Source organism: Thunnus albacares, chromosome 1, assembly GCF_914725855.1.
Source record: "Thunnus albacares chromosome 1, fThuAlb1.1, whole genome shotgun sequence".
Classification (NCBI taxonomy): Eukaryota; Metazoa; Chordata; class Actinopteri; order Scombriformes; family Scombridae; genus Thunnus; species Thunnus albacares.
Genome location: NC_058106.1, coordinates 36,216,934 through 36,233,522, shown reverse-complemented (window position 1 = coordinate 36,233,522; position 16,589 = coordinate 36,216,934). Strand labels below are relative to the sequence as shown.

At 41.2% G+C, this 16,589-nt stretch overlaps 1 protein-coding gene across 1 annotated transcript; it reads right to left on the bottom strand.

Annotated features, from left to right (window-relative positions):
• Positions 1 to 5,167: 5,167 nt before the first annotated feature.
• LOC122985993 (zinc finger protein 319) lies at positions 5,168 to 10,171 on the bottom strand. Its single transcript, XM_044357040.1, has 2 exons — positions 9,801 to 10,171; positions 5,168 to 8,734 (listed from the first exon to the last, which is right to left on the bottom strand). The coding sequence occupies exon 2, from the start codon at positions 8,583 to 8,585 to the stop codon at positions 6,810 to 6,812; it is 1,776 nt and encodes a 591-aa protein (XP_044212975.1). The 5' UTR covers positions 8,586 to 8,734; positions 9,801 to 10,171; the 3' UTR covers positions 5,168 to 6,809.
• Positions 10,172 to 16,589: the final 6,418 nt, after the last annotated feature.

Here is a 16,589-nt window from a genome sequence, read left to right as displayed (position 1 = left end):
ACAATCCGTGCACAATCTACTTATCCAAATATTCACAAAATGAAACATAAGAGAGAAAGAGAAGAAAACCAAAATACAGATTCAATCCAAAAGTGGGACTTGGACATGCAAAGACAAAAAATATTAATGAAATAAAATAAAAATAATTATAAATAGCATATAACACACTAAATGTGTTATGCAGAATATTGACAGTAAAATTAATATAACTGACTTCCACAGTGGTCCTGACCCGCCTAAAATCATAACATGAAAACTGTAGCATCTCTGCTACATTACAGACTAAAGTATAGGCTATATTATTTATTATACACACTACGTATACTCTCTCATCGCTCTTCTTTCCATCTCTTTAAATGCAAATTTTTACATCTACAGAATCTCTAACAGCTTTTGAGCATCTCTTGTCATCTGGTAAACTTGGACTAAAGAGTTAAAGGATGATGTTGATGATTTTAACTAAGACAGATGATGAAGTCTATAATTCTTGGATTTAGAACAGAGCCAAATAACTTCCCGAGGTCACTACTTACACAGATACCTCTGAAGCTGCTGGGATGTTGGGATGCTGGGTGTGATGGCCTTTAGGATGCATTTCCTGTTGGTATATTTTAACATCTCATTTAAGATGCCATCAGGCCCACATGTTTATATGGGCTGCAGGACCCTCAGTTTGTCTTCCAGTGTGGTGTATTTTCATTAAAAGTCATTGGTGTGCTTAAAGACAATATTAAGCTATGCAGATTGATTTTATAAGTTTATAAGCAATAAGGGCTAGTGTGATACAATTTGTATTGGTGTAGTTATAATCTCATGAACCATATTTAATCACACTGTACGTATAGAGGCACGGTAGAAGAATCATAATCATACACTGGAGAAATTTGAGTGTGTTTGTATTACATGTCACTTTGCCTGGGTCTGCTGAAGTCTTCACCTTTCAAAAATACTCTCTGGAGGAGATCAAGAAATAAGGGTGTAAAATGACTAGAATAACTTATAAAAAAAAATAAAAGGCCAGAAGACAACTTGGCAATAATGGTGTAAAATGATTCCCAATACTTATATAAAAATTGGATATAATCAGGTAGAATTGAATATGCCAGTACATATCCTCAAACACCTCAAAACCTGTTTTGACCAACAACGAGTGACAGAGATAAAAGTAACATAATAATTGGTCAAAAATTAGGGAGGGTGGATGATAAGGTGTGACCTAAGCCGACCCAAGGGCATAAAAACAATGAACCCCAAAGAAAAAACCTTCGGAGCGATTTGGTTCGTTGTAAAAGTGCTGATTGCTCCCCTTTTTTGCCGGCATTAAAGAACACTTTGCTGCTTGGACCTCTGACTCCCTTTTTATTTTCAAGAGAGAGTTTTTTTGCTCTGGTACCTTTTTCTGCAACAATTTGATACAACACCAGCTCTAATGCTGTGATAGAATAATCCAGTGGGGTCTAATCATTCTTAATAGCTCTTTCAAGATCTTTCTGTTTGTCATGATCCAGCTTAAGCTTCAACCTCAAGTTCCCAGCTTCCCCAGGACTGCGTTCCCTTTCCCCAGCCTTCAACATAAATCCTTTGTTCCTATCATATCATTGTCTCCTCGCTGCTGAGTGTCTGAACTTGGGTTCACCTGTTCAGTCCCAGTTTTTGAGCCTGATTCTTTGGAGGTTTTCTATAGAGATTTAAAAACGATTTCTCCATTTTGAACGGACTGTTCGTTCTAACGTTTCTTGGTAAATAAGTTCCAGTTTTCCCAGACTTTATTTGACCCCAGAGCCTCTTCAATGAATCATAATTAGTTTTGTAGATATTGTTCTTTGTCTGCTCTGTTGTGTTTTTATATTGTTTTAGAGTCTCACAGTAACTAAGGCGGAGCTCCTGGATTCCTGTGTTTTTGGTTGGAGACTTAATGTCTTCCTAATGGTTTCGCAGTCTGAATCAAACCTCTTTGGGTTGTTTTGTTTTGCATTTTTAAGTTTAATAATGAGGCCAAAATGATCAAATATGTAGTTAATGTTTACCAGACACAGCTCCACACCCTCTGAGTTCTAAGGGTGGATCTGGACCAGAGAGGAGTCTAGAAGAGACCGGATTTCTTCATTGACCATTACGTCCTGGTTCTGCTCCAGGCTGTTTTGTGCTCATCTGTATCACTTCTTTGTTTTGTCCAGCTTACAGGGCTGAGAACATATGTTATCTGCGTCTGCTCTTTTCAGATACAAAGTGATCTGATAGAGGTGTTTGTTCTTTCGCCGTGATGGCTCTCAAAGATGTTTGGTCTAAATCTGTTAGAGTATAATCAACGGTGCTGCTGCCAAGGTTTGAACAATACTTATGACGTCCAGAGGAGTCTCCTCGCAGCCTTTCATTGACGATGTACAGACACGGCGCTCTGCAAAGCTGCAAGACTTGTTTTCCACCCTTGTTTGTGTTTTTGTCATGATTATTCCTGTTGGGAAGGATGTGGACATTAAAGTTCGCTCCAGTGATCAGCACAGATTCCTGAGCCTGGAAATGACTGATCTCTTCTTCTATGGTGGAGAAAAGTTGTTTTTTTTTTTTAAATATTTTTAACCAGATATTTCCCTTTTTTCATTATTTCTATTGAGTCTGCTTGTTCTGACTTAGACATCAACATTCCCTGTGAGTCTCTACCTCGGTGGCTCCATTTGGTTTTGTTAATACGACCATAAACTCTCTATAATTAGGGGGACAACCAGTAGGGGCGTCTCCTTTGCACCAAGTCTCCTGCAAAATAACATCAGCATCATTAACCTTACTTAGGAAGTAAAGGTTTTGACTTTTTAAACCAAATAAATAAGGGTTTAAACCCTGAATGTTCCAAACAGATATGCTAAATGATCTCATTGTAACTGTAAGTAATTTTAAAAAGAAAGAAATACAATGTGATGATTATGTAGACTAGAAATTTCAAGTTTTTTACTTGTGCGTGCATGCAGTGCTTTAGTTTAGTTTGTGAACCTTTTGTTAAAGAAGCACTACCCGCTCATTACCACTGACCGTGACTGTGGCCCGTAAGATGAGAGCATAATGTACTCAGCATGTCCTGGATGCCTCTCAGTTCACTGTGGGCAGGGTTTGCTTCTCCTCTGACCACCTCAGAATAAGACGGTCTGCCTGGCTGGATCTGTTCCTGCTGCTGCTGTGGAGGTGATGGTGGTAATGGTGGTGGTGGTGTGAAAGGTCTGGGAGGTCGTGTGGTTCTAGGTCTGGGGTTGGTTTGTGCAGACTGGGTTTGGCTGATGCTCTCCTGAGGTCTATGCTGTGGTGGTGGTGGTGGTTGGGTCTGGGCTGGTAGGCTCTCCTCAGGTCCTGGGAGGTGCCTCCCTGTTGTTGGGGGTGCTGGAGGTTCCTGTGTTGCTCCTCCTGTTGAGTGTTTCATCTTTCTGTGGAACTTCAGTTTACTTGAAGAGGTGATCATGATCATCACGATCTCTCTCCTCTCCCCCCCCCCTCCCTTCCTCTTTCTCTCTCAACCCAACCGGTCGAGGCAGATGGCCGCCCACCCGGAGCCCGGTTCTGCTCGAGGTTTCTTCCCGTTAAAGGGGAGTTTTTCCTTTTCACTGTTGCCAACTGCTTACTCATAGGGGAATGCTGGGTGTCTGTAAATTAAAGAGTTCGGTCTGGACCTGCTCTATGTGAATAGTGCCCTGAGATAACATTTAATTATTTGGATAATAAATTAATTATACGTGTCAGTTTTCATTCAAAAGCTGCCAAATATTCTCTCATTCCAGCTTCTCCAGTCAGACATTCTGCTTTTCTCCAAATCATCTTATTATAAACTGGACATCTTTTGGTTCTGGACTGTTGAAAACGCCGTATTGGACTCTTTTAACCCTTCTGTCATATGGACTAAATAATCATCAGATTGATCGACCGGGAAAATAATCGTTAATTGCAGCCCTAATTGTTTACTCATCAAATGATTGGGATTAATCTTATATTGTGAAAAATATAGTTGAACTTCCTTCTTGTAGGTTTAGGAACATAAGATTTTTAGCAAATGTTTTGTGTTAAAATATCAAGGCACGTAATTATAATTTAATCGTGAGAGAATAAGTGCACAACAGGTTGACGTGAACAGAGAAATGTTTACTGTTTTCTTCCATTTATTGGAAATGATCTTCTATAGATCTGTATTAGTTAAGTAGAACTTAAGCTCTAATTAGAGTCCAATCAGGTTTGACAATGATGAACAGGTCCTCGGTCTTCACAGGGAGACACTGAGCCGTCAGCTGAGAATAAAGAAAAGGGAAACTATCTTAACTCTGAGGGATGAACACATCTTTAACAAAGAACCTGGTTCTTGTGGCAGTAATGACTGTGAGTAAAACTGTGGCTTACAGTCAGACCCACCATGAAAACCACAATGTACGAATCAACCGGACAAGTAAATACAGTTTACTGTCCGCTACAAGCACTCAGAATGAATAACTAGACCATTTCCAATATTCACAGACTTTTATCTTTCAAATGTTTATGGCATTTACATGAATTCACTATAAAAGTTCTTCATCAATCAAAGCAGCATCAGTTTCATCAACACAGATAACAGAGTGGTGTTGGCTGTAGAGCTGAAGCAACTCATCAATCAATAACAGAAAATCAACTATTTTGATAATTATGTGTTTTCCATGTTTCTTGTTAAAATGTGCTTCCTTTCTTTGTCGTATGAGATTAAACTGAACTAGAGCTGCAAGTAATGATTATTTTTTAATCATCAATTAATCTGACAATTAGTTTCTTGATTATTCGTTTTGTCTTAAAACATCAGAAAACAGTGAAAACTGTGCTTCAGAATGTCCTAGAGCACAAGGTGGCGTCACTAATATCTTGTTTTGTCCAATAAATAGTCCAACACGCTAAAAATATTCAGTTTATTATCATGTAATGATCAAGAAAAACAGTAAATTCTCACATTTATGAACCTGGAACCATCAAACATTTGGCATTTTTCCTTAATCGACCAACAAAATAACTGGATTAATTTTCTATAAATAAACTGATTGAATAATTGTTGCAGCTCTAAACTGAGCGTCAGTTTGAAGACGTCACCATGTGCTTCAGGAAACCATGAGAAGCATTTTATAGCTCGGACAATTAATCAAGAAAATAACGACTGATGAAAATGTACACCTTCGTTTCCATAAGGGTGGTTTATTTTACTTGTCTGTATACAGTATGAACAGGAGTCTATATTGACATCCGTGTGTGTGTGTGTGTGTGTGTGTGTAAATCCAATGCTCGATTACACTTGTTCTCCTCGTCCTCCCGTCGGAGGCTTCGAAGCAGACTCGCCAGGACTTCAACCGTGGCACAACCACACGGTCTCCGTCCGTCCCACCCCGGTCAGTTGCCCGCTGTAATTGTAATTCCCTTTGTCCGTGAATTTTTACATTTCCAAAAAACCTTCTCTCTCTTTTTTTTTTTAAATATACTGCAAAGATTGTACAGAATATAGAAATCCACACAGTAAACTAAAGTACACACATTTTTCCCTGGCATGAACCAACATAAATTGCAACTTTGAGGCTATTGGAAGAAATCTGCTGAAACGTCTTAAGTCTGGACCAGGAGGAGGCTAGAATCCTGTGAGGATATTACAAGGCCAATTCTTCAAAAAAAAAATACAAAATAAAATGACTTATTTTAGATCTATCACACAGTAACTAATGCTGCTAGTTTGTGGCGAGTGAGCGATATAATGTTTTGAAATTTTTGCCGGGTTAAACTTTGTGATAAATTCGACTTGAAATGAAACTAAAAGTGCTTGCAAAATACAGCAAGCTCATTCATAGTGAATACAAAAGCAGGTAACATAAGCACTATACAGTTTTTCAATGTTTACATAAGCGTATACACACAATCTATAATAACAGAGTAGACTATGCCATTAATCAGTAGTCATAAATATTACATTGTGCATGTTCTATTGCACATGTCAAGTGTTTGTATGACATGATAGGTACGGGTTAGTTACCTAGATGTCATTTGTTTTAATACAAAGATGCAACAACACAGATTTCATAGGACACAGGCTATACATTTTTTCACAAATCCACTTGTTTTTCTTTTTCTTTAGGATGTTTTTTTTTTCCTAAATAAACCAAACCTATAATACAATAGTGATATTAAAGTGTGATAAATATTCATGCACAAACAGATGATACTACCTAAGATCTAGTATGTGAAAAGATACTGCTGCACGAGCCAGCCGCTGTGTGTGAACGGATGGGAGGTGGGGGGGGGGGGGGTTTTACCGGCTATACTGGACATGAAATTAACAAAAAAAAAAAAAAAACACAAAAAAATGAGTGATCGGTAAAAAAAGGCACATGGATTTCAGAGGAGCTTACACATGAGCACACGTATCTGACGACTGTCTGGAGGTTCTCGCCGACTTTCTCGACGACGGAATCGACGGTTACAAAAAAAAACGGACGATCACATGCAACCACAGAGGAAGGTCCCACGCTCACACAAAAAATCAAGATCTTGCCACATTTTACATCACAAGCCTTTTTTTCCATTCAGTTCTGTTCAAGTTTTTATAGTTCCAAACTAAGTAAAGGGATCCTAATCCCTCCTAATCGATTTAGGGGTGTTTTGACTTTTACTCAAAGAAGGATGAGGATGATTTAAGTCTTAACTTACTAAAATTATTAAACAGAATTAGCAGGTGCATGTTAGAAACCTAGAAATGGGAGAGCGGAGGCTGGCACACGTTGCTTTCAGGGCGAATGTCATATCTGCTGCCAAGGACGGCAGAGCAGCGCTGTTCACGGGATGCAGGGAGCTTCAGGGAAACTCTCCCCTTCAGCGGTGTGCTGGACCGTGTGCTCCTGCAGAGCTGTGAGGTCAACGAAACGCTCTCCGCACCACACGCACTTAAACTGTGTCTCCCGCGAGTGGACGCTCTGATGCTTGGCCAAGTGCTCGCGCTGCTTGAAGCTCTTGTCGCAGCTGGCGCACTTGAAAGGTTTCTCCCCGGTGTGAACGCGGCGGTGGCGCTGCAGCTCGGACGAGTACCTGAAGCGCTTTTCGCAATCGGGACATTTCAGGGGCTTCTCGCGCGTCGGGTCGCAGCGGTGCTGGACGAACTCGGAGGACGACACGAAGCGCTTGTCACACAGCGAGCATTTCAGCGGCTTCTCCGTGCAGTGCGAGTTTTGGTGGCGTTGAAGCGTTGAATTCTTTTTGTAACCTTTGCCGCACACGTCGCACTTGTAGGGCTTTTCTACTTCGCCGCCACATTTGTGCCGCAGCAGTTCTCCCGATTGGCTGAAAGACTTCTGGCAGGACGCACATTTAAACAGACTTTCCATACCGTGGACCTGCTGATGGTAAAGCAGGTGGGATGGCTGAAGAAATCCTTTATCACACAGGTTACACTTAAAAGGGCGATCAGCTGGGTTTTTATGAGTGCGCCGGTGACGTACGAGGGCGTACTGCTGTTTGAAGCTCATCTGGCACTCCTCGCACTGGAAAGGTCGCTCCTCCGAGTGGGTGCGCTCGTGCTGCCGCAGGTCAGACGGGCGCTTGAAGCTCTTTCCACAAGAGCCGCAGCGGAAGGGCCGTTCCCCTTCTGGCTGGCATTGATGGTGCAGGAGCTCGGATGACTCCTTAAAGTGCATCTCACACAAATTGCACTTGAAAAGGTGCTCGCCCGAATGAGCGTACATGTGCCGCACAAGGTGAGAGCGGTGCTTAAAGCTCTTCTCGCACACGGCACACTTGTACGGCCGCTCGGAACTGTGCGTACGCTGGTGGTGCGCCAGATGTGAAGACTGGCTGAAGCTTTTATCACATGTGTCACATTTGTATGGCTTTTCACCAGTGTGTACTCTTTCGTGGCGGGTCAGCTCTGACAAATGCCGGAAGGATTTATGGCACACTGAGCACTTGTACGGCCTGTCTGGTGCGGAGGCCTCAAAAGCAGGAGGAGACGAGGCACTGATCGCCGCGCCGCCACCGGACGTCTCACCGGTGGAGGGCTGCTGGGGGTTGGCGGCCGACGAGGTCGGGGTGACGTTTCCGGAACCTGGTCGGTAGGTTTTCTCACAGATGGAGCACTTCATCGGGTTGTTGCCGTTGCCGTGCGAGTTGTGATGCTGGGCCAAAGACGTGAGCAAGGAGAAGCCCATCTTACACACGCCACACACAAACGGCTTCTGCTCCACCTGCACGCACTGATGCTCCAGAAGGTCCGTCGCCTGGCTGAAGATCTTCATACACTGCGTGCACTGGAAGGATCGGTCTTGGTTCACCATGCACTGGTGCTCATGAGGGTTGGCCAGGTGAGATATGTCATGGCCACAGGCTCCGCACTTGTGCCCTCTCTCGCCCCCTACCTGCAAGGAGGGCTGCTGGGCTTGCACGGCGTGCTGCTGGCCATGCTGTGCTTGCTGCAGGGTATCCGGTTGCAGGACGACTCCATACACAGTACAGCCCAGAGGGTTGTCGGCTCCCTGGGGGAGTGTGTGCACTACAGAAGGTGGAGCCACTGCATGCTGCTGCTGCTGCTGCCACGCCTCCGTCATCCTTCCACTTCGCATGTAGGGATTCAGTGCCAGGAGATGTGGGGTGTTTCAGTGCCAGACTGAGAAGGTGGATGTGGTTTAAAGAAATGCTAACCAGAACACTGAGAGCAGCTGAGTGCTTTTTTTCTGTGTTTACACACGTCCTCAGTGATAGCTGCAAACACCTGGAGGAAAACACAAAACAAAAACAACACATGGTTTAGTGAACACCAAATAAATAAGTCGTTGCATTATTACATTGTACCTATATTTCAGGATGTGAAAGTGCAGAGCTGCTGTTTCCAACATGATCCAGTATAAATGTCAGCATAAGTAAAAGCAACACAAGATTACAAGACTTGTGTTTACTGGCTTCATCTCAGCCGGGGAAGATAACTTACTGTATCTACTGTCAGAATAATGTGTGTGTTTTCATGTAATGACTGTTAGATTAAAAGTCTTGTTTGCTGGGAGGATAAAACCGAAACAAACCACCAGCTAAGCTTAGCCGGCCTAAAACGTATTTCTCGATTGTTCTTGTCAAATCTTAAAGTACTGTGTAAATATTGTTATCTGAAAAGCACATAATATGGTGACAAGTACACACCCGAAGCATTTTCCTTAAAGGGGCAACCCGCATAAATAACTGTTAGCTAGAGCTTCATTAAAAACCAGAGAATCGGGCTCGGTCTATTTCCTGAAATGCAAATCGGAGCACCTCACGTTAGCTGGCTCAATTTATCAGTTTGTCTTTAAAACATTAACGTGACGCTGACACAGTTTGCTTGCCGTCTCCAGAAATAATAATAATGATAATTTATACGAGGTATTAAATGAATATTTTCTGTTCCAGGATGTAGTTAGCTACCCGACGTTAGCTCGTCAGCTGCGGCAGCTAACGGCTAACCGTTACTAAACAACCGGACTTCCTTCACAATTATCAGCAGCTTTCTCACATCAGAAACATAAATATATATATTAATAAACTGCCGGCTTCCCCTCACGATAACCTGCACAAATCAACTAACTAAATCACAACAAGGTCAAAGAAACCGAAACGACGATGCTTCGGTTGCCGCTTTATGAAAGGCCACATTAACGTTTACCAGTCTAACGTTTACCGAAAACGGACCCCAGATCAGACTAGGCCTCCGCGGAGCTGCGGGCGAAAAAATCAGCCTCCTGCAGCTGAGACTCTCACATCTGCAAAAACACTCCATTCACCAAAAAACCCAACTGACGATAACTCACCCGGGCTGCTTATCGATACTTTCCACTGCCGTCTTCAGCCTGGAGTCGACAATCTTCGGTGTATTTGAGACTCGGAGGACCGGCGGTGGAGGGGATGCGGTTGAAGCCGGACGCCATCCTCCTGCAGACGGACGGACACCGGAAGCCGCCACGCAGCGAGCCGCCGCCGCCGCCGCCGCCGCCGTGCTGTCTCCGCTACAGCCGCTCCGACCGAGGAGCAACCGAAGAGCCCGAAAACAAGCCGAGGTGGAGAAAAACGGCTCCCGGAGTTTGTTGGAAGAACATTCAAACAAACACAAAGACGAAAACGAGCTAGTAAAATATTAGCAAATGATATTCCTTCAGTATAACAGTAGGGGGCAGCGTTTCACCCGTTCAATGGATGTAAACACTCTTACCTGCAGTCGCATTAATTATAATTAATTAATAATTCATTCATTAATTATAAGCCACATTATATTATAACTAACAATCATAAAATGACAAAAAATGTAAGTTATCCAGTGGTGGAAAGTAACTAAGTACATTTACTCAAGTATAATTTTTAGGTATTTGTACTTTGAGTATTTCCATGTGATGCTACTTTATACTTCCACTCCACTACATTTCAGAGGGAAATATTGTACTTTCTATTCCACTACATTTATTTGACAGCTTTAGTTCCTTTTCAGATGAAAATAATTTGACACAATGGATAATATAACAAGCTTTTAAAATACAACACATTGTTAAAGTCTAAGGTTTTGACGTCTTACAAAAAGCAGTGTGTAGTCGGGGTCACATTTATGAGTTGTTAACAGCTCCACTAAATAGTGATTTTTTTCCTCTAAACTTCTCACATGCTTTCATTTCAATAAATGTTCAAATGATCCAATATTTCACCAAAAATCAAAGATTAGAGAAAAAAGTCCAGAAACTGAAAACAGATTTGTGTATCAGAACTTTGTTTTTTCTTCTTTCCTCTCCCATTAATCATCTCACAACCCCTCAGATTTATCTGATGACCCTCTGGAGAGGCCCAACACCCTCAATGTCCATATAAACACTGAAAGAGGCTGTAATCATTCTTCTTGTTCATACTGGCTGTTAAAAGATCCTTCAAATATGCTTTCAATGTAAGTGATGGAGGCCAAAATCCACAGTGTATCCACACAGTCATTTTGTGCAAAAATGCATTTAAAGGTTTATTTGAGGCTTATGTTTTTTTTTGCTAGTACCATGCCCATCGATGAAGCTGTTTGAATGTGTGATGGGAGAGTTAAAGAGTTTAATTGTTTAATAAGATTTTCTGGTTATATCTAAAGGTTAAAAGTTAGTCTGCCTTTTGATGTGGAATACATCTCTGTAGGATGGATTCAACTTCACAAAAGTGTTAGAAAGTCAGGTTATATCTGGCTGTTGGATCATGTCTTACCCAGCACTGTTTACAATGTCTCTGTAATCAAAGGTCAGTGGTTTGGTTGATGTGACTGTGCTGCCTTCACTTACCTTTATTGTTCAGTGTCCTGTTTTTGTTTTATTTTTGTGTAGACACTGTACAAATACAGCTGTTGAAACAAAGACGTTTATTTCCTGTGAACAATAAATGGATGATAGACCATTTCCAGCAGTTTGCACCAAGAGGGTCCAATAATTTTCCAACTCCTTCCCACTCAGGATAAAAAGGTAACAGAACAGTTACTTCATAGTCAAACACAAAATCACCATAAACAACAGGCTCATCTTTAGCAGCACATTAGTCAACACTGAGTTGGATCTTACTCTTCTTCTACTGCTAATGTCAAAATAATACGTTAGTTACAAAAGTCTTTAAGACTGGAGATAAAGTTATATTAACCCATAATACTTAAATACTGTTACCCTCTTATTCTGAGTGAAAATGAGTTATAATAACCTTAAATGATTAAGGTTAATTTAACCATTAAGATTTAATCACTACCAATAATATTAATATACTGTTCTCCAGAAGATTAGGTGTCCAGATACTTGGTATTATTTATTATACTTACCCAATGTTTCCAAATTGCTGAAATTAAAGTGTTAAATTTTGATGAAGCAGAAGTGCTGGAGAGATGAAAACATGCCAAGAAACATTAATTAACACTAAACAAAAGAATGATGGACTTATCTTACATTCTCATATATTTTTGACTTATAGCTACCACTGTGGAGGGCAAATCCTCTGTATATTTTTTCCTGGGACTTTTGGGGGTTTGAGTATCTTCTACAGTTGAAAACCTGCACATTTTTTTGTTTTATACTGATTCCAGTGTTTTAAAACCTGCATTTTCCCACCAGAGTTTTATTTCTGGCAGTGCTGAGAAGGCTTTGAAACAGCATTCAGACATTCATGTTGGGAAGTTAAAAAAAAAAAAGAAAAAGGTAAAGCTTTATTTCACAATGTTGTTGATTCCCAGTCATTTCCCAGGATGTTTCTTGGGAGAAAAAATATGTCATCTGGTAATAATTATGGGCAACACTGAGATAAAGTTTTGAGTTATTTTTATAAGCTGATTTTGTTTTTGTTGAAACAAATGCTCCATTTAAATAAAACTTACAGGAAATGTAATTGAGAGACTGTCCTCCCAATAAAAACAACAGCATCAGTCGTTTCAGCAAATGTACGATGTGTGTTGACGTTCAAGTGACAAAGGCCTCTAGCAGCTGTAGGAATTATGAAAGCGCCGGCATATTTCAATGGAGGCGCTTGTTGGATGGTCAAACAGCGTCTGAAATCTGCTCCCCAACACCTTTGTGACATTAGATAATGTCCGAAACCTCCTGAAACCAACAATCCCACCGTTACACCCACCTCACGCAGAGATTGAACTTCCCAAACTCTGTTTTTTTTAGTGTTGAGTCTTAAAGAAGAGGAAGAAACAAACAAACAGTCAATGTCTATGAGACGGGGCAGTCGATGTTGGATTGACCAAAGTTTAACCACAAGTAGTTATTTTAATCCAAACTATGATCTTTCCCCAACTGAATCATTTAACCAAAGCTTAAAGATACCCTCGAGAATTATTTTAAGACATGGAATAATAATGCTGATTAAATTACCTCATTAAAATCCCTCAAATGGCAAAAAACCCCCCCGACCTATCACCTATTACTACGGCTGCCATCTAGTGGCCATAATAATGGACGACCCAGAATGACACATAGGATCGTAATGTGCTGCTTTCCAAAACCGTTACAAATCACCATTAATCTATGATTATGTTTTATGGTGTGACAGCGCTGTAGTTAAGGTCTGGTTAGGTTTAGGCACAAAAATCACTTGGTTAGGGTTGGAGAAGGATCATGGTTTGGGTTAAAATAATCACTTGAAATGTGGTTTATACTGCCAATATTTGTTGTCATGGCAAAAGTAAACATCTCGACAATTGAAGTTAAAGCAGTTTTTAAAAAACGTCCTTTCTTGCGGTTGGAAACGAGAAGCAAACAGTGATCTCCTGCAGCAAAGTCCACTTTGTCACAAAGTCCACTAGATGGCGTAAACATAACTAAAGTCGTTTTTGCCGGCCTGAATTTTAGACCTATACTGTCTTTTGTCTTGTTAGGACGGGCTGCACCTGTGAGAATGTCGTCTCTACTTCACCAGAAAGATCAACTTTCTTGTATTTATCTCTTAACTTGATCCAAGCTGCTGCCTGCTGATCATGTCAGTAGAAGGTCTAACGACTTCTATACAACCAGGAAGTCGAGAAATATTCATGTTTTTGCAAGAAAGCACAATCCAGACCTGTCCCGTCTAAAATTTTACATGATTGTAGAAAATCCCTGGTAGCTCGGAGCAACATGTACAGTATGCTCGTGTGTGGCGTGAGCATCAGGTGTGCGCTCCTGATTGGCTACTGTGCTACGCGCTACTGTAAAACAAATTCACCTCAACTGATGAAGATGCATAGTAATTAACGGTTTCTCTTCTTCAACATCGTTATAGTTGACAGTGTGTAATTGACTATAAGTAATTATTATTGATATTTCTATTCATGTGTAGCGATAACATCCCTTTTTAAGCCACTTGTTTCTGTTTGTGGCAGTGTGCTCATGTTAAAATCAGTTATTCTGATCGGTATTAGTCTGCTCACTACTCCAGTGATGCCTAGAATACAAAGGAACGGTTTGGGTTTGAAAAGTGCAATTTGTCTCTTCCGCACTCGCACTGTAAACAGGAAGTAATGTCTGGTGTAATCATCGGACAGCTGTTGGATCAAGTTAAGAGATAAATACAAGAAACTTTACATTTCTGGTGAAGTAGAGATGACACAAGTGCTTTTAACATTACACCTTCGATTCACACAAAATTATTAGGCTACTATATAATAGCCTTGTCATGCTACCGAAGCTTTACGATGCAGATTACCGGGAGATATTGGCCACACTGTGTAGGCTCAGTGTCACGTTGTATATTGTAATTTGTTAATTTTAATGTAATTATTTTAATATAATTGATCTATTTTTAAATCCTTGACATTTTTAGCCAATGTGCATACTTTTGTCATCATTATGTAAATGGTATCTTTATGTTTGCATGTTAAAATATGTTAAGATATTACGGGGAAAAACCTTCCAGGGAGAGTTTGTATTTTCGGGCTTTTGATTTCAGGATAACGGGCCGTCGGCTTTTGGTCTAGTGGGAAGTTTTTCAAACCGGTGGGGTTTTGGAATAATGGGGCGTTGGACCAATGGCATGGCACCATCACAATGCGGGCACAGCTGAGAAAATGAGAATTTTAGTTTTTTTAATTGTGAGATTTGAATACCAGGTGTAAATAGGGCCTAAACTCCTGTCTACAACCCTGCTCACAGTTTATTTCATGGTATCGCCCGACCATTCCTCATGCTGTAATATGTGTAGTTTTCTTCACCTCCTTTTACGAAACTGAGTCATTTGCTTAAAAAAAGGTGAGACAGCAGTAATAAACCACACCAAACTCGTTAATTTCAAACATTTCATTATTTTCTCCACATTAACTTCGAAACAACCTCATAAACCAAAGAGTAAGAAAGAGCATGCTCGGGCATGCAATGATGTCACAACATGATGATGCCACTGGGTGCGAAGTATAAAACATACAGTAGCAGAGAGAGTTTCTTTTTATATCATTCATAAACTCAAGGACATTTTTCGGTATCCACTGAGAGTTAAAAGCTAGCGTTTATTTTACACTGCTCTCCATGTCTCACTTAGCCTTGTGTTGCTGGATAAAAGAGACAAGAGGGAGAAACTCACAAACTGACACCAGATTGAGCAGGCTAAACAAACATGCTGAAAAAAATCTCATCCGGCCCAAAAAAAGTGTCTGGAAATGACACCGTAGAAACCCCATTTTCCCTTTTTGACTGGTCCAAAAGGGGGACTGGGAGAGAGAGAGAGAGACAAAACAGTGCATGCCATTTCAGGGTGAAGAGAGAGGGGGGGGAGTGTGTGGGGGGAGGTCGGAGGGAGGTTGAAGGGGGGGGAGGGGAGGGGAGTGGGGGGTCACCTTTCTTAATGTTGAAGGTTATTCGTCTCCTCTTAGCCTGCCCACGTGGGGTGTTTTATCTAGAGTCGGGTTTGGGGTTAAATAAATTTTGAGACGGAAAATGAATAAATACGAGGCACTCAGCATTCTCTCTGTCTTGCAAACTGCAAAAAAGTAACAAACTTGGAATAATAATGACACATACACATATATAGTAGAATTAGTGGTTATAACATAACAGTCTCAAGGCTGTACAAAGGGGCAAGGCTGAATCCTCCTCAGTATGTCAGCAGTTAAATGTGTAGTATGGGGGTGGGTGGGGGGGGGGGGGGTTTCTTTTCTTTTTTTTTTTTTGCGTGCGAATGTGTGTTGATGTGCAGGTGGGAGGGTCGACATGAAATTCCACTTCACTTTCACGATAAATTCAGGAAGTTCCTCGAGACTTAAGACTCGTGGGGTCTCGGAGCGTGTCGGTGGCTGACGTTTGATTTCGTCAATCAAACCTGAATCTGATTTCAGATTCTGTGATTCGGTTGGACGGTGAAGTGGCTTGGCGTGGCGCTGATTTCCAAATTTTCTTGCCAACGGTTGCCAAGGTGACAAGAGGTGATAATCAGGTAGGAGTGCATACAAATGAAGACAGAACAGTGATGTTAAAGGGATAGAAAAATGCACTTTTTAAAACCCCACACAGCCTCATGCATTGGTTGTGTGTGTTTGTGAAGTTCATAGTGACCAAAAAAAAAAAAAAAAAAAAAAAAAAAAGAAAAGAATAATGACGGAGCCCTTTAAAATGGATCTACTCTTGCAGCATAGTTCTGTATGTAGCGCATAGTGCGAATAGGGGCTGGAGACTGGTGGATGGGACCGAAAGGGGAAAAGGTTAAAGGCAAAAAAAGGGAGTTATTGTCTGTGTGGTTGAGGATGGAAAGTGTGTGCCATGCTCTTGGTTAGCATGTTCAATGTTTCTCATGATAACCAGGAAATAAGGGTTGCTATATTTTTGACTAGAGTGGTGGAAAAATGGGCAAAACTGCCTGTGCCATCTCCAGTCCACGTATCAGTATCCATGCACGTGTGTACCGATACACCACGCTAGTTTAAAGCTGCGCTCCTTACTTTCTTGTGACTCTTATTCAATCACCTTTTTTTTCTCCTATGGTTGCAAGCTCAAAGTAAGCATTTTTAAAAAGGAACAGCGCTCGCATAGAAACTCAAATGGGCTTCAACAGAGGTGAAAAGACCAGTAGCAACAATAGAAAGGCTCTGCTGTGTCCGTCACTCGGGCTGTGGGCTCCAGTCGAATAGGCAGAATGTC